Below are 21,390 nucleotides of genomic sequence, written 5' to 3' on the forward strand. Positions count from 1 at the left end.
GGGGGCAAAAAACGGTGAAAGCTAACGTACGAAATCAGAGGGCAGCACACGATGCGATCGCGCGACCCTGCCCGTGAGCAATCTCCCAACTCATCTCTGTCTCTAGTCTCTAGTCTCCATGCGCAAAACGTTTGGAACTGCGCTGACCAATTTACAGCAATTTATAACCTGAAACTATTAGTATCGATAATTACTGAGACTTTCTGCTTATCGTCAATTGACCGTTTTTTTTTACCCTCAAGGAGAGAAGAAGAGACAAACATTTGAAGATATATTGAATGAATCTTTTGTTAGTACTTTTCTTTGTAACACAATCTATTTTTTTCCACGTTGAACAGTTTCCGTGTAATTTGGCGTAACTCGTGCGCGTGGCTCGTGCTTGCCGGACGCATTGGATGTCAATTCTGATTTTCCAAAAGTTCTTCTGAAGGTTTTCTTTAAATTACAATGACATCCACTTGGGCCAGAAAAGTTTAAATTGTGCGAGAGATTACGGTAGCTAATCCTCTAATCAATGCCAATACTGTTTTAGGTTCTGTCAGTGAAAGTTCTATTCACGAGTTATCGGAGGTTAGGGTCAAATGACGTAATGTTGAAGGACAGGAAACATTGGTAGGTAAGAAGGGGGATTTTTGGTCTATAATCTGCATTATGCGCGTGACTATTTCAAAATAAGTTCTTAGGTACAGTGCATCAAGCGTGCAAACTGGCTGCCAATTGCTGGCTTAATGGTGCGAACAGGAAAAGTTCTAATCACCCGAAGTAGACGAAAAAAGCAGTTCCAGATAAAAGTGATACCACCGATTTACTAACAAGGTATTTTGCAAATATGTTTCATCCGGTAAGGAGTTTCCTTGTGACGTACTGTCGTAGTAAACGGTCTCAAGCCTTGGGAGTCATCAGTCGAGAATTTTCCATAGATGCTAACATTGACAGAAGAGAAGGTAAATTTAATTTGTATGATTTATTAATGTCGTTTGATTATATCATAAAAATTAAGTAATAATTGTACGGTAACCTTACCTCCAGTTATTATTGATGAATTTAAAAATGGCCCAAGGGATACTCGTGCATTATACATGGATGCACAAGCTACGACGCCAATGGTAAGAGTTAATAAATGCGTATAGTAAATGATTGGTATCAATCGAAGGATTCGAAATGGAATAGTTATTGGTTTTTTTATGATATTGAAAGGATCCAAGAGTCCTTGATCAGATGATGCCATATCTAACATCTTTGTATGGAAATCCGCATTCACGAACGCATATGTATGGCTGGGAATCTGAAGCCGCTGTAGAATGTGCACGCGAGGTTTGTATTATCTAACCTGTTTGTATTAACTTACCTGTGACAAACTATCATTACGTTAATGACATTAGACTGATATATGATCTGTATATGTTGATTTTATATAGCAAATTGCAGATTTAATCGGTGCAAATAAAAAGGAAATTATCTTCACATCAGGTGCCACTGAATGTAACAATATAGCCGTAAAGGGTGTTGCAAGATTCTACAAGGCAAAAAAGAGGCATATTGTGACAACACAGACAGCAAGTGTTTAAATTATTTTATAGATTTAGAAAATCTTATATTATATTAATTTTTTCTTTTAGGAGCACAAATGTGTCTTGGATTCATGCAGAGCATTGGAGGCAGAACAATTCGAAGTTACTTATCTTTCTGTTCAAGAAAATGGTCTTATTTGTCTCGACCAGTTGGAAGAGGCTATTAGGCCCGATACATCTCTCGTTTCGATAATGGCAGTAAATAATGAAATTGGAGTTAAACAACCGATCGAAGAAATAGGTGCTATTTGTAGGTAAGGAACATGTGCTTTTCTTGTTCTATTTGTGAATCCATTTTTCCTTACAGAAGTTATCATTGTATATCTACTTTTATAAAAAATAGAAAGAAGAAAGTATTCTTCCACACGGATGCAGCTCAAGCTGTAGGAAAGGTACCGATGGATGTTAATGCATTTAACATCGATCTCATGTCAATCAGTGGACACAAAATATATGGACCAAAAGGTAACGGTGATAACTTATTTTTCCTAGACGCTTTTTCTCTGTTGAATATTTTCTGTAGGTATTGGAGCCTTGTATGTCAGACGAAGACCTAGGGTACGTGTGGAACCATTACAGAGCGGAGGTGGTCAGGAGCGAGGAATGCGAAGTGGAACTGTACCTGCTCCCCTGGCAGTGGGATTGGGTGCAGCTTGTGAAATATCTAAACAGGAAATGGAGGTAACGTTTGGGGCAGAAAGCCTATATTTAGCAAGAACATGTTAGGATTTTTCCAACACGTTCAAATCCTGCAATTTATTAAATGTTATTTTCTTCCATTTTCTTTCTTTCTTTTTTTTTTAGTATGATCATCAACACATCTCAGGACTGGCAGATCATTTGGTCAAGAAAATAATGTCAAACCTCCCTCATGTTATACGTAACGGAGATCCAGTGTTTTGGTATCCAGGATGTGTCAACTTATCCTTTGCTTATGTCGAAGGAGAATCACTTTTAATGGCCCTGAAAGATGTTGCCTTGAGTAGTGGTTCAGCATGTACCAGTGCAAGTTTGGAGCCGAGTTATGTTTTGAGGGCAATTGGTGCATCGGAGGATTTGGCACACTCTAGCATTAGGTAACAAAAATCTGAAATGCTGTATACATTCTCAACAAAATAGCTGTTTTCTATCTATCTATGTTATAACTCCAAATTTACGGCATAAAATATCTCAATAAGCTTTGACATCTCTAATTTTACAGATTTGGAATTGGACGTTTCACTACGTTAGAGGAGGTCGATTACGCGGCAGAGAACACAATTCGTCATGTCAAACGATTAAGGGAAATGAGGTACTTTCATAACTAGATATTAATAGATAAGAAAAAGATTTATTTCGACTTGATATATTATTTATCATTCCATTTATATGCTTTTCATAGCTTCGTTTTTTATAAAATGCTGCATCTTTTTAATCACACGACATTAATACAGTTTTTTAATATACTGTTTCATTGCAGCCCACTGTGGGAGATGGTAGAAGAAGGAATAGACTTGAAGAGTATTAAGTGGACTCAGCACTAATGTTGATCTGATACATTTCTTTTTTTTTTAGCAATATGATAAAATAGAAACTGGTAATCTAAATTAAACGTTGAGTTGAATGACTCGTGTCTGAAACTAGTGAGTTCATAAGATCTTATAATTGAAGCAAAAGAAAGAAATCACTGTATTAGAGGGTTTGATGACACATGGAATAAGAACGCTCTTCATTGGCAAAAAGACACGTGCCAAGAATGACATGTGTATTAGTGAGTATCAAAAAGATTCCATATTGTATCATTAAATGCTGTACTGCATTCTCCCTCCTCCCCTTCAACCTGGACATAGGAACTGGCACTTAGGTATCCAATCGATGAATGAAATCGTTAACCTTGGGGCACCCAAATGGCCTAATTAAATTAAATAAATTAATCATAAAGCCTTATCAATAGCCTTAATCTTCATTTTAGAGATTATCGCACCGTAATACTACCATTAAAATGTAATAAAAAATCATCTTTGACTCAATTGTTCCATGACTCTTCCTGAAAGCCCAATTATGGAACATAGTCACAATCATTTACATACTATCAGTGCATAAGCACTATGAATCTCTCATTTTTTATCACACTCTACATTCTTGGAAATGCAGAATCTTTAAAGAGTGTCCATTATGCAACTTCTCATATTTCTCGCTTATCAATTGTCTAGTTAGCAAAGACATGCTGGATCTGCAGCCTCATCAACATATGATATCTTGAAGCGATCCTTGTCCATCTCGTGGAGTTCCATTCGCGATCGGTTCATTTCCACCAAGTGTTGCACTATGTCCTCAAACATTTCATTGACACCTTCGCCAGTCTTACAAGATGTCTTGTAAATCCCTGAGATGAGGTTATGGCACTGCTCACTAGTAATGTAAAGAAACTCTTGAAATCAAACTAATATGTTAATTGAATTTAATATTTTGAATTACTTTAAGTAAAAGAAAATCGATGACCAGAATTTTATATGTGAGATCGAATCCAATTACCAAAACTGTTCCATTTCGGCATCCGTCACTTGAGGAGCTGATGTTTCTAAGTCACTCTTATTTCCACAAAGAAAGATCTTCGCATTTTCTGCATAGGTTACAATATCCAGCAAATGTTGCGACAATAGATGAAAGGATGTAGCATTATCCAAGGCAAATACTAGGATAGCGGCTTCAGCAAATTTATAATAACTTGACGTAACGGATGCAACCCTTTCCATACCTCCAGTATCCCATAGTTGTAACTGAGAATATTTTCAAATTATTTCTATATTTCAAATACGTAGATACCTTCATTTGGTAAAAGCAACTAATCATAATGCTGCCATGAATGCAAACTAAATCAATAAACTTGTATTATCAAAAGACATTGCTCACCCGAATATGCTTATCATCGATCACATATTCTTTGTCTATATTGTCAAGTCCAAGAGTTGACTTTCTATCACTACTCGAAACAAAACTGTTGTTGGCAAATCTCCTGAAGATCGATGTTTTACCCACACCATATTCCCCACATAGAATAACTTTCTGTTCCGTAACTTTAACAGTAGCCATGTTATCCTCTCAACTTGATTGGTAACAACACTGATTATATAACTTAGCTGTGTTAAAAATTTAATTACATTTGCATCATCGGGCACGTGTAGTATGCATGAATGTAAACAATATGTAAATAGAACTTACTATGGTTGCAGAAATGTCTGTAACATCAATGATATAGACACAGCCACTCCTATGTCGTTCATTGTTTATGTTTTTTGGCTAATTCTAACCTCCTGAACTGAACGTGACTGTTGTTGATATTCACAACTGATTATAACAAATTAATCAATAATAAATAAGCGCCATGAGACTTACGTCATTATGACTCGTTAACACTATGTCATGCACCTGCATGCACCTGTTACAATTAATGTCTCCACCGTCGGTATTTATTCAATACCAGATTGGATAAATCCGACTTTCAGTACGTCTCCACCGGGATTTTTGGGTGATTTCGCGTTTTCTGGGGTTTTTGACATACGTTACGTAAACCCGGAGAACATCGTAGTAAACCAGTAAATTATGTTTCCAATATGAAGAATGCCGCAGATGGACAATATCAGAGATCTCTGACAATATACAACATCGGCTAGGTTATAAACGTCTTTTGACACATATGTAAACACGGAAATATTTTACGGAACAATGAATTAATTTGGCGCTTGTATTCAAAATTCTTGAGAATTTTACATTTCCAATATGGCGGATTCCTCAGACACATGATATATGTATCCACGAGGTTAACATTTTTTAGCGCATAAGTACATAAAAATTGCTAAGAAATTATTAATCTGGCGCTTGTGTTTAAAATTCTTTCGATTTAACCCTGTTTAGTATCGAATTTCTCCCAGGATTTATTACCTTCTATTTAGAAATAGAAGGGCGTAACATATTTTGCGCTCGCGTAAAAAACTAGAGACTTATTATTATACGTTGTAATATACACGTAGTAAACCATGTATATTACATGATGTATATACCTACCCAACCTTGGTTTCCACTACCTGGTTTTATTTAATACTAAACTAATTAGGTGGTGGAGACCTCTGGTGGAGACGCACCCAATGCCAGTTTATCCAATCAGATATTGAACAAATACCAACAATGGAGATTAAGGCCCGGTTCCACAACTTGACTTAACCGAAGTTTAACTGGTTTACACATGATTTAAACCTGTATATACATATAATATGCCAGTGTAGCATAAAGAAGGTTAAAATGATGTTTTATCAGCTCTGGTTTTATGTATGGATGCACATGTATGTATGTATGTATGTATGTACATATGCTTCACTCTTTCGCTTAAAAATTTGTGCCGGCCCAGTTCATATGAATGGTCTCGCATTTTCACCACCATAAACGTTTCGTAATACCGTGAGCTACTCATTTTTCACATTTTCGCTCAATTTACTTTACATAATAGACCCTCTGGTCTAACAGTAAGATGGGACTTTGGGCTTCGTCATAATTCTTATGCCCATGAGTGTTTAGTTAACTATAAATTTAAATGGATTCGACAGAAGCATAACCTCAACATGTATTTGACAGGTCGGATCGCAGTAAGTAAATAAATAGTTAAAAATACCAAAAAATACGATCGTAAATGATAGCGTATGATAGTTCTGTACTTTGTTGAGTGTAAGTAAAGATTTCGAGCGTAAAGTATTTTTCACTATTATAATATCTGATTCATTTAGAAACTTAATAACGTGAAGCAAGTTCTGAAATGTCAGTCTAATTGTTAATTACCTCATGAATTCTTCAATGAAATGGTTAATATAAAGAGGTTCTCTTTCAAGAAATATGTCGTCGCCGCTTTGCTTGCTCTACTGGGAATATTTATCTTTTGTGAATATGTAATTTATTATGTGGTGCTCATTCAGGTACGTTTGTCCCTTAATCTAATGTCATTCTCTTTATTATTATAATCGTATAACGATAATGAAGAAATTAGAATGATTAAATTATTATGAATTAGTGCGACTGGCCAAGCTTGGACCCAAAGAAAGCAGATCCAACCATTCCATTACTTAAAAATGAGGAAAGACCCGTTAAAGTGATGTTTCTGGCTGATACCCATTTAATGGGTTCACGCAATGGGCATTGGTTTGATAAGTTAAAAAGGTATAACCCTTATTCTCTATATACTTTTTTAATTGTGTTTTCACGTTTCCGTCTATCTGATTATGCGACAATAGTTAAAACATTACTTTTATTCAGGGAGTGGCAGATGTACAGAACATTCCAAACTGCAATGACATTACAAAGGCCAGATGTAGTCTTTATATTAGGTTTGAAAAATTATAATTCAGTAAATGTATAAAGTTTGCTAGCTATTTTTTCAGTAAAATAATTTCTAGGTGATATATTTGATGAGGGCCTGTGGTGCAGCTCATCCGAATTCGAACGATATATCCAGCGCTTTGAGTCTCTCTTCTCAGTGCCGAAAAATACACATCTCTATGTTGTAGCTGGAAATCATGATATGGGTTTTCATTATGGTATAATTCTATAAAATCCTTTTTTAATATATGAAATAATCCATTTATTCAGTAGGTTTATTTATCTTGTAATTCATGTGGCTTCAGTAATTACTCCATACCTAAATCAGAGATTCATAAATGGTATGAAGGCACCGAGTGTGCGGAGAATTAGTATTAGAGGCAATCACTTTGTACTCATTAATAGTATGGCTTTAGAAGGTGATGGATGTTTCCTTTGTCGGCCAACTGAAGTAGCTGTGAATAATATTGCTAGTAAGTTCCCTTCTGTGAATATTCTAATTATTTGATATAAATCCAATTAATGTATATTAAATTATTGACTGAAAAAGCTTACTTTTTGTTAAAAAAATTAATGTACACATATAATTTATAGAACATCTTAAGTGTGCCAAAGGTGTAGGCAACGACTGCAGCAAAAGCAGCACAATTAAGCGATACAGTAGACCAATTTTACTTCAGGTTAAATACTCAATAAACACAATGTACTTTCATACCTTGTACATACAATAAATTTAACAACATTTCTACAGCATTATCCAATGTATCGAGAGTCTGATGAAATTTGCAATGAATTGGACCAGGCACCAGAAGAACTGAAGGAGATTAAGTTTCGAGAACGATGGGAGTGCCTATCAAAGGAAGCTTCTGAACAAGTATGTACTTCAAATCCAGGATAAAAAAAAATTGAAAAATGCTCACACAGGGATTCCAGACTTTTAGATAGATTGTGTGTTTAGCTCTTAGATATTCTCAAACCAAGACTGATTGTCGATGGTCATACTCATCATGGATGTCGACGAATACTTAGAGATGATGTACTGGAAGTGACGGTCTCCTCGTTTAGCTGGCGCAATAAGAACAATCCATCTTTTTTACTTGTATGTTATTACATATATGTTATAGTGTTATAATATTACTTCCAATATAGCCGAATTTCCGTTTACTTTTAGGGTGTCTTTATGCCAAATAATTATGCCTTGTCGAAGTGCTACATGCCTGTGGAAACAACAGTGATCAACATCTACATATTCAGTATTATTTTCATTATTCTTTTCGTAATAGTGAAATTGAGACAACCAAGTAATCGATACAACATTTTGAAACTTCATTAATTCAAATAACAATTACTTTCTATCCATTCAAGTGAATTAATCATGAATTAATTAAAACATCTTTATATCATCCGTATTCATAGGAGGAAAAAATGCGCACAGAAATCAAAATTAAAACAGTTTAGATGAAACTAGAGTTCAACTTTATGAACGCGTTACCATATGTAAACATATTATTGTCTATATTGTTTATAAATATTAAATACGTGTTTTATGAAAAGGGTATGTATACATTGTATATAGTGCATGCTATGTTAACAACTTTGTCATTCTGCTTAATTAAGTATTGCTTATTGAAATTAGAATTAAAATACAAACATTTAATAAGAGTAAATGGAAAATTATTAAACGCGGCTGTCATTGAGACATAGTGTAGTTGAAATAAATGTGTCAAATATTTAAAAACTCGTGACAGAGAAAAAAAACTAAGAAGTATCTTAATATTAAGTAAATACAGGTATTCTGTATTATATATATATCAACCATACATCGTACATCGTAATGTCATTTCATGGAACTTTAACAACAATTTGCAATATCCCTTGCAAACTCTTGTCGCACCTGCACTTAACGGTTAAAAGTAAAAATAAATTTATTCGTACATTAGACATTTCTGGTACCTAGGACAGCCTGTTCTAATATTAATGTTATCTCTAACCAATGACAACATTTTGTGTTATTGAGAAGAATCAACAGTAATGCATTCGATGCAACCTTCGCTGATCCGTTAAAAAATACTGTCAGAATCGAATGATCCAAATTGCGATTCTTGTTAAAGGCTGTAAGTACTTCTGCTCTACTGCTTCAATGATATATTTCATAATCACTGTTTTGTACTTACATCACTGTCAAACGATCCAAACAATTTTCAGTGGACGTTAAACAGACGTTAGAACTCATAGCAATGTTTTAATTTCTTTGTTTAGGGTAAACTTGGTACTAGTTTTACGCCAATTACGAGTTGCCATCCCATGATTAACTGACTCTTAACATTTACACATGTAGATATTGCAAGTCAAACTTCGAGAGATGACATTTCATGGCAAGCTCGACAGTTGACACCTTTCAATCAAAAGGCTTGGAGCAAAGTTTCTCGCAGAGTTCATTTTAAAGTAGTTTTCAAACAACAGCACTTTCACTCGATTTTCTATTTCGATTAGAAAGGACTCGTGATCCTGTTCCTCGAACTTGAACATTGACACTGTCAGTAGTAAGTTTAGATCTGTCTATTTTCACTGCTGCGTATATTTTGCGAATGAATACGTACGCAGCAAAGAAACCAATAGTTCCAGTGAGTAACCAGAAGGTAAGCACTATTAAGGCGGTATAACCAAAGTACATCAGAGTCGGTACAAACTCCGTAATTTCCAACATTGTCATGAAATAATATACACAATATGCCAGGACGTACACTGCTGATCCACCACTCACAATGAAACTTCTCCACCACCATCGGTAATCCTGGAAAGAAAAATTCCCATTTAAAGGCAATTTGTCTGTCATTTTTCTTAGAACTGTAGATTAAAAAGGTAATGTATTTACCTCTCCGCAGAGTTGAGAGTAGACCATCACTATGGAGACCTGCGAGCAGGATATTACTAGAATGCAGAACACAAGGAAGAGAAAGCCAAAGAGATAATAAAACTGGTTCTCCCAGAATGCATTGAGGATGAAAAAGAGCTCGATAAATACAGCTCCAAAGGGTAAGATACCAGCTATAAGTGTGCTAAAATTTAAAGAACAGGATCAGTTAAATTGGCCGTGTAAACATTTTTTGAGCATTTAATACCTAATCGTTCTAGTACTTTATTAAAACGAATTAAAATACAATAATTAACATATTAGTACAAGGAGGATTTAACGCATTACAACTTACCTGAATATTGGATTCATATGCCACAACTGATCAGGAACTTGTCGAGGAATTTGATTTGTTTTAACAGGATGTGCGAAGGGTTGCTTCCGATATCCAAAGAAGTATCCAAAATACACCAGGGGCAGTGATATGCCAAACCATAAACATAGCAGTGTCAACATTGTGGTGAACGGTACTGCACCTGAACTGTGTTTTCCCCAGATGAAGAAGTTTAGGAAAAAACAGGTACCAAAAACTATTCCTGGATATAGCATTGCAGTCTGTAAGAAAGAATTGAAAAAATAAAACACCAATACTAGAACATAGGTATTCTATATCACCTTAACATTTATTATTTACCAAGAAGGCAGCTTTTTTCCATTCACGACCTCGCATGGTTTTATATAATCTTGCCGAAAAATAACCAGCAATTAAGCCAGAGAAAACATACAGAAAAATTGCACACGTTCCCAGGGCTCCTCGACTTGCTGGTGAAAGCATTCCAAGCATAGCGAAAACTGAAAGAATCAATTAATTAAATTTCGATTAATTAATTAATTAATTAAATTCATTAGACTCAATATAAAATAGTGTTTACAAATCGTTATTAATGTCATGCAGAATATCTGGATGCCACTGCCGATGATAGCTGCAAACAGACGAGGGTGTGCTGGAGGCCTGAACACATCTCCGTGAACTAACTTCCACCCAGTCTCTTCAATTGTCTCATCCAGTCCAGTTATACTGTCATATTCATAAGCATTATACTTGGCTATGTCCCTTTTTAATGTTCTTACCATAATCGTTGCGAGGGTTCCTACAGAAAAACGAAAATGATGTATAGGTCTCTACATTAACATTTCTACTTTTGGCAATTACTCGTTACACACTCACCTGAAAGAAAAAAGATGACAACTAGTGAGTTTATAATCGAGAACCAATGGATCTCAAAGTCACTCATGCCCAAATAAATGTCCCACCTGCTCGCCCAACTCACATCAGACTCTTTCCATTCGACAGAGTATAAGAACAGAAGTCTAGTGCCTTTGGGATGTACAAACTGAGGATTTATTTGGGTCGGTAGTATACAGGTGGTTCCATCAAATTTCAATTGATTTGTATCAACTGATTGTGCCTCCACTTCAAAGCCCACAACTCTGAAACCATCTCTGCAAGGTATAATAATAATGTTATCATACAACAAATTGTTAAATAATTACTAACACGTATTATTTGTATTTACTCTGCATGTTTGTGATAGCTAAGCTTAAGCTTAAGATAATTGTTGATATAAAATTGATCATTTATCATACCGCCTAAGCGGTACCCATGATAGACAAGAACATTATTTGCGTCCTTATGAACCTCTTTAGTGGCTGCAGGTAAATTGTCTATTAATCTAAAACAGCAAGATAAAAATGAAAATGAGACCGACTGATAAATTGGTGAACAACACGTTTCTATTTTACACTATGTGATACTTACAAATGTACATAATATTTGTGTTGGATACGTTCTATAACTCGTGACGAATCCTCTTCGTTCCAATTAATTGGGTTTGTTGGTCCATTGCATAGAAGACGACAGGAAATATGTTCTCCCATTGCCACTTCATATGGTGTATTTACAATCCTAAGCATAAAAGTTTAGCAATACGCTGCTACAATTCACATCCTACTTTTAATAACTAACAAACTATTACCTGTCTCCTCTAAGCACTTCTCCTAAATTCTCTGGCTTATAAATGTACGTTCCATTCTTTGGCAAACAAAATGGGAGGGAGTAATACTCATACGGAAGCTGTGTATGAGTACTTGTCATTTTGACAGCCTTGACATCGATCTTTTGACCCATCTTAAACTCCACAGGTGCAACACCGGGCACGTAGAAGGCATTTGCTTTAAGTAAGAAAGTTAGCACTGCCACGAATGTACATCTCCATTTTAACCTTTCCTGTAAAGTGCAATGAATTAATTTGACGGTGAATTATAAATATTAAATAAATTGAAGAATCGTACCCACCCTCGTGAGCTATATAAGATTGACTTTTGTTAACTTTAAGTTAATAATATAGGTAAATTGCTACTGAACGATGTGAGACATTATCACATAAGTGTTAACAGAAACCATGGCCATGAATATTCGATTAAATACAGAGCGGTTGAAACGAAAATAAGAAATACTTTAAGAAAACTAGGGAAACGAATCACCAATCACAGTCTTACCATAATTTTAGGTTATTTCTGCTGAAAACGCGCCACGCCGACTACTTGTTATCTTCTATTCTTACCCACTTGCAACTATTCACAACTTGGGAAAGCTAACCATGCAACTAACAAATTCTGACACAACTGCAATCACGTCAAAAACGGAATTACATACATACAACTGAAGTTAGGTGCGACTTTAAAAAGATTGTAGCCAATCTTCGGTCCACTAATTACCTAGGGACTTTGGAATCAAAATCGCGGGAAATACAAACCATATCGATCAGAGATGAGTTGGAATCAATCATAAATATTAAAATATTGAATACGTTGTACAGAGTTATTTAAACATTGTACGTGATATATTATTAATGGAAAATGAATACTTGTACTGAATAAATGTATAGGAATCTATTTCTTAAAAGTCTGACATTTCTCAGGTCCAATTAATAATGTGTCGCTGTTTGAAAGGAAGGTCGTCTTCGTGTAAATTATGTTTTTAACTTTCTCCTGTATGTAACTGCAAAAGTAGTGTGTACAAATTCCGAATGAAATTGAATATTTTTGCTGATTTCAATGCGAATAGTGTTAAGCTTAAAATAACTAAGTGACAGGAATTAGTTCTTCAATTGACTATGCTTTTTCGTGGGAAAAAAATAGGTTTGAAAAAAAGATGTTTATTCGAAAGTGAAAATATCTGCACGTTCTTTTCCCGGATGAATCGCAAAATATCATTTTTAAACGTGCACTGGTGGAATTGATTTTTCTTTTGAAGTAAACATTTGGAAAAAAGAAGAAAAATCTCAAAGAATATGGTACGCCATCCCTGAGTTTGCTCTTCGCGCCATGTTTTAAATGAGCCGCCATAAAATAGGAAATGACTGGTATCAATATTGTACTTTTATCATTAGAATGTAAACACTGAATTTCCAAATGTATACATATTAACAAATGGATAGAATATATATTTACGACAGCAATGAAATATAGTTATTATTAGAAGGTTCGTTAAGCAAGGTGACGAAAATCAGTTGGTCGTTTGACTAAGCTTTTCCTTGCGAAAAAATATACCCCCGAAAAGGAAAATATCGTCCCACGTGGGGGCCAGTTTAATTGCAAGTTACGTTGTTTAAACATGCGTTAGTTGAGTTAATCTTTCTTTCGGGACAATGGTGCAGGTAAGTGGAAACTTTTGGGCATCAAGAGGTCCCGCCTGGGAGGCTAAATATGCCGTTATTCGCCGGATTTTTCCGCGAGTTTTATTGGGAATTTTTGATTGCTTTTTTTCCGCCTGTCATCCATTAGTAAATAGGAAAGATGGCAGCGGATTATTGCGCTTTTTTCCATTGCGATCGCCCCGCCGACATTATTCTCGTCGTTCACCGTTTCCAGTGACTTTTCGCTAAGTTTTACCGCGAAGAATAGGTTACCGGAGTGTTTTCCTACTAATCTTTCCGAGTATTCGGGATTTTTCGATTGGAAAAGGAAGCCTCGAAATATGAAGGTGGAGAAAAATGGTGTATAGATTTTTCACTCTTTTTCCTTTTTTATCCGATTTTTACCCGGTGCCTGTTAGGAGTTTCAGCTAGTTCGTTAACCCCTGGGCAGGTTGTTTATTACGAAATCATTATCATCCGTTACTCGCGGATTATTCTTTATTTAAAAAAATGTAAATTAGGGAAGTAATTGCAAGTATTTTATTTAATATCTTTGTGGTATTTGGTGCTTGAAATTTGGGTTATTTCATTCAGCTACTGTAATATTATATGTATTTATTATTAATAATAAGTAATAGTTATAATAATTCACAATGTGTTTGCAAAATAAGGACGTAAATATGATCCAATTTTACTGTAGTGTCATATATTAATATCATGCTGTTATAATGAATAATATGAAACATTTAATATGATTACAGGCAATTGATGAGATGGAGCAAAGGGATTTGCCACAGGCAATCCGCTTGCTCGGGGAAATGAATGCCAATGTTGTTCAGGTGAATCAACTCGTTGACAACATGTTGGTGCGAGTAAAGAATGGAGAGATCTCAACGGATAAGGGATTAAGTTTTTTGGAGATGAAGTATCATATGTTGCTGTCTTATCTGATTAATTTGACTTATATTGTACTGAGAAAATGTTCCGGAGAGCGCATTGAAGGAGATCCATCGATAGATCGCCTAGTAGAAATCAGAACAGTTTTGGAGAAGATTCGCCCAATAGACCATAAGCTGAAATATCAAATAGATAAACTGGTTAAAACGGCAGTAACCGGCACAACTGGTGGCAACGATCCAATTAATTTCAAAGCTAATCCCGGGGCATTAATGGCAAAAATTGAGAGCTCAGATGAAGAATCTGATGACGAAGGGAGTGAGAAAGGAGACACTGCTGACGCGTCTCGGTCAAGAAAGTCTGGTGTCTACATTCCGCCCAAACTTGCTGCTGTTCACTATGGTTGGTAAATGCTGTTGAATTTTGAACTTATGTTACTATTTTGATTTAATCATTTCAATTTACCAATTATTTCCAGATGGCGATGAAACGTTGGCAGAGAAAATGCGTAAAGCAGGAGAGAGAGCACGTAGACGAGCCATATCTGGTGCAGTACTTCGTGAACTGCGGGAAGAATATCTAGATGCTCCCGTTGAAGATTCACAAAGTCTTGGAGAGAAGCAGGCGAGTTTGGGACATGAGAATAAGAGAAAGGTTGAGTATGAAGAGAATTACATGACTCGTTTGCCAGTAACCAAGGAGGAGAAGCACCGACGTCGACAGATGACCACGCTCGGTACTCTCGGAGATGAAATCACCAGTTTTGGTGGCCCATCTTCGGTTTCTGCTAAAAAAAGAAAAGCTCCTAAAGGAAAAGGAAGAAAGAGTGAGTTTAATTTTATGTTGTTCCGATATATGGATCTGTTTAAAAAGTAAGAGAAAAATCTACAAATATCTGACAACTACCTGAAACCGATTTTAGGCTTCAAGAAAAAGCGGCGTCACTAACCTGGCAGGTGTTGTGGTTTCTTCGATGCGAAAGAAAGTGTCGTACTATGATAACGGGGCAGGTAACATGTAATGCAGTCTCTCGGACTAAATTCTCATTCGGAGCTGTTATCGGCAAGTACTCTCGTTACTAAGTTCTGCTATTTAATTATTGATACGTCTTAGCGTAAACGAGCGCCCATCGAAGGGAGGAGGGAACCTACCACGATGCTAATTTATTACTATGTAAGAGGTCGTGTAATGGTCGTGTAATTGATAACTATAGTCGCTACTGGTTTTAATCTTTAAACGCTGTCCAGTTTAACGATTTCGGATCACGGTGCCGTCGTAAAAAAGTAAGTCGAGCTTTGCGTATGCACTATTTATGCATGATTCCTCATGTACCAAGGAAGTTCTTCGGCCTCGTGATCCGAAAGTGCCAAGAAGCACAGGCGTCAAAGCGGAAAGCAGAAGTGACTGCTTTATTTTGAGATATTCTCTGGCTAGGAAGGGAGCAGCAACTGAAGCGATAATATCGAATTAATTGTTACAGGAGCGTACAAATCTTGAGACATTCAAAGCCGGATCAGTGAACTCGTATGTTAATATTTAACTAAAAGTAATAGAACAATGCAAGGCGAGGCTTCTTACATAACATAAAAACATCTTGTTGCGCGCATTTTAAAATTATATTTTTTTTCTTTTATTGGCATGCTATGCAAGTGAAAGAAAGAATGCAGAAGATGTTGCTGTTGTTTCAAATTTCCAGGTTATGTGACACAGAACCTTATTAAAATTCTGTACATTAATTGTACAAGATTTCCCAATGCTTTATTTATAAAAAGGCTTTAAGTAAAAACATGCATTGGATGTTGAAAAGTAATGTAAGAAGCTTGCTTTTGCGCAAATAATAACTTTCGAAACCCTCGAGTTTCCAGAAGTTCTTAAAAACTTCTAAGGCTGACGGTTCATTGCCTTACGTGGCGTGTGTCTTTGGATTTCTTCGCTGTTCTAGAGTAGGCTATGTAGTTACTAGCTATTCGATGATCATTGTGTACGTTTTGTTCGTGTTTTCTCCCAGGTGAAAATGTTGAGGCTATTGCATTTTGAGGTAGTTCATTTTGTTTTTAATTCCATATGTCTTACGTTAAGTTTTTCCACTTTACACGTGTTCTCGTGTGGTTTAGTTCGTTGTGTTATACCAGTTGATAGGTTCGACTGGTTCGTTAAGCTTTCTATTGATGGTAATCTAAGAATACTGTGGACGTGACAAAATTCAAAATTCAATATTTACAATTAATCTAGTACAGTCCTGATTTTACTGGAATGTTTATTAGTTTCCTAGGAAGATGGAGTGCGTAGGGTCAAGTAGTAAGTCGACTGTTATTGGAGTCCATCGACAGGATCGGACTTCTGGGGAAGCAACGTGGTACTGTCTCTCATCGGTCAAGTTCTTCTTCACTGATGTAACCGCCTTTCTTGCGTTCTTTCCGGTCTTTTACTCCGATGAGTCCGTTCATCGTCGTTCAAGAGACTGATCACAAATTATGCCCAGAGTTCAGACGATGCAGTGGATGATTTTTTCAACAAAATTTCGTCGTTCAAGAGACAGATCACAAATTATGCCCAGAGTTCAGACGATGCAGTGGATGATTTTTTCAACAAAATTTTCACTCCGAGTGCCTGTCAAGTGCAGAATCAATCCACGAAGTGACTTCCGTCGACGTCGACTCGCTGCTTGTCGAGCTGTGACGACTCAACCATCCATAGATGTTATATTTTTTACAGAAGTGTTCACCTGATTGAGTCGGTCCCTGTGAGATGTGACCCTACGTGACCCCTCTTTCCTCTTCAATCTATGAAAGAAGTGTTTAAAATGTGATAAATCGATCGTGAAGTAATAGTTAAATGGAAAAAGAGGATGAAAGGGCGAGAGAGAAAGAGAGAAAAAGAGAGAGAGAGAGAGAAAGAGAAAATGACACTTAATGAAGAAGAAAAAATAAAGAAGAAGATGGAATGATTGCTGGGCATTATTTACAAGTGCTAGCAAAAGCCTAACGTCAGAGCATCCTCGTCGAATTTCGAAGTGGGAACGGAGAGTCCAATTTTGGAAAAACCTTGGGCCTGTGTCGTTGCAGTGTTAGTGTATTTTATTATTAAAGAACAAGACTTCGGGAGGCACTCGCCGGTCTATTATCATATAGTGTTAGATAGGTTCACTATGAAGATACCAGATGTGTATTTATTGAATACATTTGTATACACTTGTGTTCAGTATAGTTATATTGAATGCATTGTATTCAATGAATGCAAATGTTGAAGTGCAATAACTAGCTGATTAAATAGGAAAGATAAATCAAATAATATTTACGAAGTTTTTAAACAATAAGGATACATACTTTATGAGCACTTTAAATGGTAAAATGCATCGCTGCGCGTCGATGACAGTGCAGGATGCATTTCTTAATGCAATAACAAGTGGAAACAAAATAGATGGTACCTTTTAATTACTCGCACAAGTGGCTTAATTATTCGCAGTGTTTTTACGAAGGACTAGATTTTGTAAATTTGCGCAATAATTTGCCATGTAAATCAATTAATTAAATGGTAAACGCTATCAGCTACTTATTACACCTAGAAATTTGTATTCTTGTGAAAGTATTCATTGAATGCAGATACGCCCGTCCGTGAGACTTATTGTTAAACAAGTTCAGTACAAAGCTACAGACTAATGGAAAGAAAATAAATCGGCCCAGGCTTTTTCCCGGCGATTGGACCCTCGTTCAGCTCACATAGACTGTTGTTAATTTGTAACGTTACTCATAGTAATCAGAATTGATTTCCGATAGGACAGGGTTCTACGATCTGCGCCGCCATGGAGATTATGTTTTACGAGATAAACAATTCCTCTTCAGAGTTAGGATCTTCAGTGTTATGGACATGAAACAATTATCAGACTGCGGGATAATCTTGGGCCGAAATTATCGGTGCAGTAAAACGATAAATGCGATTATCGTTATTCTTACAACACTTGGATTTCTTTTCGTTGCGACCCTGTTGTTAGATCTGTCTAGTAAAAGATCTGTCTCTTGTAAAAATAGAGGGAAAAAACTTAAGGTGAAGTGAAACACGTCAAGGAACTTAATCGACGTCAGTAAAGATTTTTCTAAGTACCTATGTTGTCAACGTTGGTTTTTATATCAAAAGCTGGGTCGGATTATATTGAGTATTGTACTAAATGGCATACTGTATATGTCGTTTTCGTACAATAATTATAAAGAAATCGAAGTAAAACTCCAGAAATCCTCTGGATTCATGGTTTCTGAAGCCCTCATTTACTGCAGAGGGACCCCCTGCGCCATCTGTGATTTCCATGTCAACTAAATTTTCACTCCGAGACCTTGTATTATCATCGTTTTAGCATAGCCGTTCATAAGACACTTTTTTTGCCTTTATCCCGTTCAAATGCGAGTTTCTCGATTATCAGAGTGTTCTAAATTGTCGTACAATTGTCCTGATCCTTTCGTTTCTCACATTAGAGCCTTGAATAATTGGATATCGATCGAAATATGAGAGCTCTACGCCATTTTGGTTTCGGTCTGGGCTAAGTTAACAAATTAATTTAAAAAATCCAAATTTTGAAAGGGTTGGGATAATTCCTAGGTGCTTGCGAATCATGTGTTAAAGTTTCAGACGGTGCTATCCAAGGCCCTTAAAAAAAGGGTTTTATTAGAATCGACTGATTTGAGAGGGGTTTCACTTCACCTTAAGATAACACGGAAAAGAGATTTAATTGATAAAAATGCCCAGGATTGTCTCATTTCCTGACCTTGGCTCTGTTCACGTTGAGACTGCAATTCGTTTAATGTATAACGCCCTAGGAGTCAATTATGATTTCCGATGTGACAGGGTTTCTCCATTTTTCACCTCTTGACTGAGGTACTTTATAAACTGAAAAAGTATGTAAGAAAAGGAAAAATGGATAAGGCTCGATTGATACTTCGGTGAACATTAATAGAGGGCTATTACTATCGTGTGATAACGGTGTGTGTATCGATTTTTCTAAGAGCCGTTGCGTATGCGTATTCTTTTCGGTCACCCTATGCATTTCTTCGCGACATTGGGCGAGGGCGCGGGAGGAGATGTTTACGTGAAGCGACAAAAAATTAATAAATAAATAAAGAGAGAAAAGAGCGAGCGAGAGAAAAAGCACACACACATATCCGCACAACAAGACATAGCAGCAAAATAAATAGGATTACTCAATTGAATTCACTACCTCAAATCAATAGAATATGAATTTACTGTAATGAAACTGGAACGGGGACGTTTACATCGACAAGCGCTCTCTTCCGCTATCGAAAGGAAGTGTTTTCTTTTTCTTTTCAATTCTTGTAATATTCATTAACAGTGAATTTATATTTATGTATCTCTGTATTGTACTTTGCGTAACGTCCTGCCAATCGCCATTTACGTTCCTTAAATACTGATCATAAGTACACGTTTGTTCTCCCCGTTTACTTGACGGCAGAAATACCTACTGATTGGTTTTAATAATTTGTAGCTATGTTATAAAGTTATTGTAAATTATGGAAAAATGTGCACGGAAAGAGGAGCATCTTACCAACTTTCTCGGAGCATCTCTCTGTACCAGTGTGTTCAGTATATAAAAGATCTTAGTCTGATCTTAGTTTTAAAAAATGTACTTGTCGCGGAACTCTGCCGTGTTCCCTGGCACCAGGAAAGGGAACGACATGCTTTTACATTACTACATGTAACTAGAAACATGAATTACCGTAAGACTATCTTCAGAAGCCAGAACTTTTCTTTTGAACGTATTTAAATTTTCTATCACATACACGTACGTATGTACACTGGGAGACATCAATGCCCTCCCATCCTGCACAGGCGATGCCGTATCTGCAGGGGAGGCATTTATGTCCGCCATTGTACACTGGGAGACATCAATGCCCTCCCATCCTGCACAGGCGATGCCGTATCTGCAGGGGAGGCATTTATATCCGCCATTGCACGTATGCATACGTACGTGTATGCGATAGAACATTTAAATACGTATACACACATACGTGTATGTGATAGAACATTTAAATACGTATACATACGTACGTGTATGTAATCGAACGACATTTAAATACGACCGACTTCGAATGGTTTTCTGGAAAATATTAAATTAGATTATTCTAAGCGAAGGCAATGCCATTTTGTTCTATCCCGCTTGATTTCTTTCGTGCACGTTTTGAATTAATTACCGAGAAATCTCGAGGTTTATTTAAATAAACATTCTTCCGTATACAAGCAAGCGCGCATGTCGATGGCGAAATGTCCTCGCGATGAAAGCATCAATAAAGCAACCCCTTGCGAATTCAAACGAAGCTGCCAAGTGATTACGGATGAGGAGCAAATAGGGGATTGCACCCAGCAGCAACTACAAAAAAAAATATAAAAAAAACTAGGGATAATTTATTAACTACATTCATAGTCTGAAAGAGTACGAATATATTTGGTTGATCGGTGAATTTTCTATACATCCTTTGACCGTGACGCGTCGACGTGCGAAAAAAGAGGTTTAATATACCTGTATATTACAAAGAAAAATGGTTATCATGGAGGTATTATTATCGATGATTATTATTAATTATTAATTATTAGTTCTGATTATTACGATTATTATGAACTATTATTATCATTATGTAGAAGGCTTCTTACTGACTGAATAAAATGTTTTCAATGTCTCTCTTGGGATCGAGTTTCGGTCCTTAATATATGCGGATAAACATGTGGAGGGCTCTTGGACCTTCTTGGAACCTCTTCGGAATCTTTCATGGGCTCGGGAAAATCCTACCAAATGGGAAGAAAATTCATTGGACATCTGTTTATCGATAGTGTGCTGTAAATCTTGATTTTTATGGCCTTCCCTCCATACTGCACACAATGCGTCTTTTGAATACTTAGGACTGGAACCGGAGATTTCGTGGGAAGGTTTCGCGTCCTTTCTTTTCGAAAAACCCTTGTACCCGTTATTATCTTTATATGGTTTAATTGATGTGTATTTAACGACTGTTTTATTGCACGGTACTTA

At 36.3% G+C, this 21,390-nt stretch overlaps 5 protein-coding genes across 12 annotated transcripts; 3 read left to right on the forward strand and 2 right to left on the reverse strand.

Annotated features, from left to right (window-relative positions):
• Positions 1-119: 119 nt before the first annotated feature.
• On the forward strand, positions 120-3,497 carry LOC105703206 (cysteine desulfurase, mitochondrial). Of its 3 annotated transcripts, none has more exons than XM_012431413.2 (12): positions 120-289; positions 533-616; positions 684-944; positions 1,030-1,106; positions 1,198-1,314; positions 1,419-1,556; positions 1,620-1,825; positions 1,915-2,036; positions 2,095-2,252; positions 2,376-2,647; positions 2,773-2,862; positions 3,031-3,497. In XM_012431413.2, the coding sequence occupies exons 3-12, from the start codon at positions 830-832 to the stop codon at positions 3,092-3,094; spliced, it is 1,359 nt and encodes a 452-aa protein (XP_012286836.1). In that variant the 5' UTR covers positions 120-289; positions 533-616; positions 684-829; the 3' UTR covers positions 3,095-3,497. The 3 variants fall into 3 exon arrangements, with proteins under 3 accessions (XP_012286836.1, XP_012286834.1, XP_012286835.1); XM_012431411.2 differs by having other exon boundaries at positions 533-612; positions 677-944; XM_012431412.2 differs by having other exon boundaries at positions 533-612.
• Positions 2,886-5,268, reverse strand: LOC105703208 (GTP-binding protein YPT6). The gene is made up of 4 exons (XM_012431420.2): positions 4,773-5,268; positions 4,464-4,690; positions 4,086-4,330; positions 2,886-3,962 (listed from the first exon to the last, which is right to left on the reverse strand). Exons 2-4 carry the CDS (start codon positions 4,641-4,643, stop codon positions 3,764-3,766), a joined length of 624 nt encoding a protein of 207 aa, XP_012286843.1. The 5' UTR covers positions 4,644-4,690; positions 4,773-5,268; the 3' UTR covers positions 2,886-3,763.
• Positions 5,269-6,054: 786 nt separating this feature from the next.
• LOC105703207 (metallophosphoesterase 1) lies at positions 6,055-8,652 on the forward strand. Of its 3 annotated transcripts, none has more exons than XM_012431417.2 (10): positions 6,055-6,190; positions 6,431-6,514; positions 6,610-6,755; positions 6,852-6,922; positions 6,992-7,132; positions 7,220-7,387; positions 7,509-7,594; positions 7,666-7,788; positions 7,873-8,013; positions 8,086-8,652. In XM_012431417.2, the coding sequence occupies exons 1-10, from the start codon at positions 6,167-6,169 to the stop codon at positions 8,245-8,247; spliced, it is 1,146 nt and encodes a 381-aa protein (XP_012286840.1). In that variant the 5' UTR covers positions 6,055-6,166; the 3' UTR covers positions 8,248-8,652. The 3 variants fall into 3 exon arrangements, with proteins under 3 accessions (XP_012286840.1, XP_012286839.1, XP_012286841.1); XM_012431416.2 differs by having other exon boundaries at positions 6,060-6,190; positions 6,329-6,514; XM_012431418.2 differs by lacking the exon at positions 6,431-6,514 and having other exon boundaries at positions 6,065-6,190.
• A 38-nt stretch (positions 8,653-8,690) lies between these two features.
• Positions 8,691-12,475, reverse strand: LOC105703204 (transmembrane 9 superfamily member 4). Of its 2 annotated transcripts, none has more exons than XM_012431409.1 (10): positions 12,328-12,475; positions 11,805-12,055; positions 11,588-11,734; positions 11,346-11,501; positions 10,997-11,271; positions 10,701-10,919; positions 10,463-10,620; positions 10,124-10,383; positions 9,790-9,973; positions 8,691-9,708 (listed from the first exon to the last, which is right to left on the reverse strand). In XM_012431409.1, exons 1-10 carry the CDS (start codon positions 12,328-12,330, stop codon positions 9,367-9,369), a joined length of 1,995 nt encoding a protein of 664 aa, XP_012286832.1. In that variant the 5' UTR covers positions 12,331-12,475; the 3' UTR covers positions 8,691-9,366. The 2 variants fall into 2 exon arrangements, with proteins under 2 accessions (XP_012286832.1, XP_012286833.1); XM_012431410.2 differs by lacking the exon at positions 12,328-12,475 and adding an exon at positions 12,125-12,197.
• A 907-nt stretch (positions 12,476-13,382) lies between these two features.
• LOC105703202 (neuroguidin) lies at positions 13,383-18,473 on the forward strand. Of its 3 annotated transcripts, none has more exons than XM_012431406.2 (4): positions 13,383-13,487; positions 14,228-14,765; positions 14,842-15,189; positions 15,286-18,473. In XM_012431406.2, exons 1-4 carry the CDS (start codon positions 13,479-13,481, stop codon positions 15,309-15,311), a joined length of 921 nt encoding a protein of 306 aa, XP_012286829.1. In that variant the 5' UTR covers positions 13,383-13,478; the 3' UTR covers positions 15,312-18,473. The 3 variants fall into 3 exon arrangements, with proteins under 3 accessions (XP_012286829.1, XP_012286831.1, XP_012286830.1); XM_012431408.2 differs by lacking the exon at positions 13,383-13,487 and adding an exon at positions 13,679-13,826; XM_012431407.2 differs by lacking the exon at positions 13,383-13,487 and adding an exon at positions 13,679-13,813.
• Positions 18,474-21,390: the final 2,917 nt, after the last annotated feature.

Source organism: Orussus abietinus, unplaced genomic scaffold (assembly GCF_000612105.2).
Source record: "Orussus abietinus isolate OABI.00-Male unplaced genomic scaffold, Oabi_2.0 scaffold454, whole genome shotgun sequence".
NCBI classification, from domain to species: Eukaryota; Metazoa; Arthropoda; class Insecta; order Hymenoptera; family Orussidae; genus Orussus; species Orussus abietinus.

What these genes read in the sequence shown, in the direction of transcription:
- LOC105703208 (XM_012431420.2), bottom strand. Translation starts at nt 4,643, where the DNA reads ATGGCTACTGTTAAAGTTACGGAACAGAAAGTTATTCTATGTGGGGAA. An exon ending in TCGATGATAAGCATATTCGG is followed by an intron (nt 4,331 to 4,463) that starts GTGAGCAATGTC and finishes AAATATTCTCAG; the next exon opens with TTACAACTATGGGATACTGG. An exon ending in GCCGAAATGGAACAGTTTTG is followed by an intron (nt 3,963 to 4,085) that starts GTAATTGGATTC and finishes TTACATTACTAG; the next exon opens with TGAGCAGTGCCATAACCTCA.
- LOC105703206 (XM_012431413.2), top strand. Translation starts at nt 830, where the DNA reads ATGTTTCATCCGGTAAGGAGTTTCCTTGTGACGTACTGTCGTAGTAAA. An exon ending in TAACATTGACAGAAGAGAAG is followed by an intron (nt 945 to 1,029) that starts GTAAATTTAATT and finishes CCTTACCTCCAG; the next exon opens with TTATTATTGATGAATTTAAA. An exon ending in CACAAGCTACGACGCCAATG is followed by an intron (nt 1,107 to 1,197) that starts GTAAGAGTTAAT and finishes TGATATTGAAAG; the next exon opens with GATCCAAGAGTCCTTGATCA.
- LOC105703204 (XM_012431409.1), bottom strand. An exon ending in CATGACATTAATAACGATTT is followed by an intron (nt 10,621 to 10,700) that starts GTAAACACTATT and finishes TGATTCTTTCAG; the next exon opens with TTTTCGCTATGCTTGGAATG. An exon ending in ACTCTCAACTCTGCGGAGAG is followed by an intron (nt 9,709 to 9,789) that starts GTAAATACATTA and finishes TTTTCTTTCCAG; the next exon opens with GATTACCGATGGTGGTGGAG.
- LOC105703202 (XM_012431406.2), top strand. An exon ending in ACTTGCTGCTGTTCACTATG is followed by an intron (nt 14,766 to 14,841) that starts GTTGGTAAATGC and finishes AATTATTTCCAG; the next exon opens with ATGGCGATGAAACGTTGGCA. An exon ending in TAAAGGAAAAGGAAGAAAGA is followed by an intron (nt 15,190 to 15,285) that starts GTGAGTTTAATT and finishes AACCGATTTTAG; the next exon opens with GCTTCAAGAAAAAGCGGCGT.
- LOC105703207 (XM_012431416.2), top strand. Translation starts at nt 6,401, where the DNA reads ATGGTTAATATAAAGAGGTTCTCTTTCAAGAAATATGTCGTCGCCGCT. An exon ending in GTAGACCAATTTTACTTCAG is followed by an intron (nt 7,595 to 7,665) that starts GTTAAATACTCA and finishes ACATTTCTACAG; the next exon opens with CATTATCCAATGTATCGAGA. An exon ending in CAAAGGAAGCTTCTGAACAA is followed by an intron (nt 7,789 to 7,872) that starts GTATGTACTTCA and finishes TTGTGTGTTTAG; the next exon opens with CTCTTAGATATTCTCAAACC.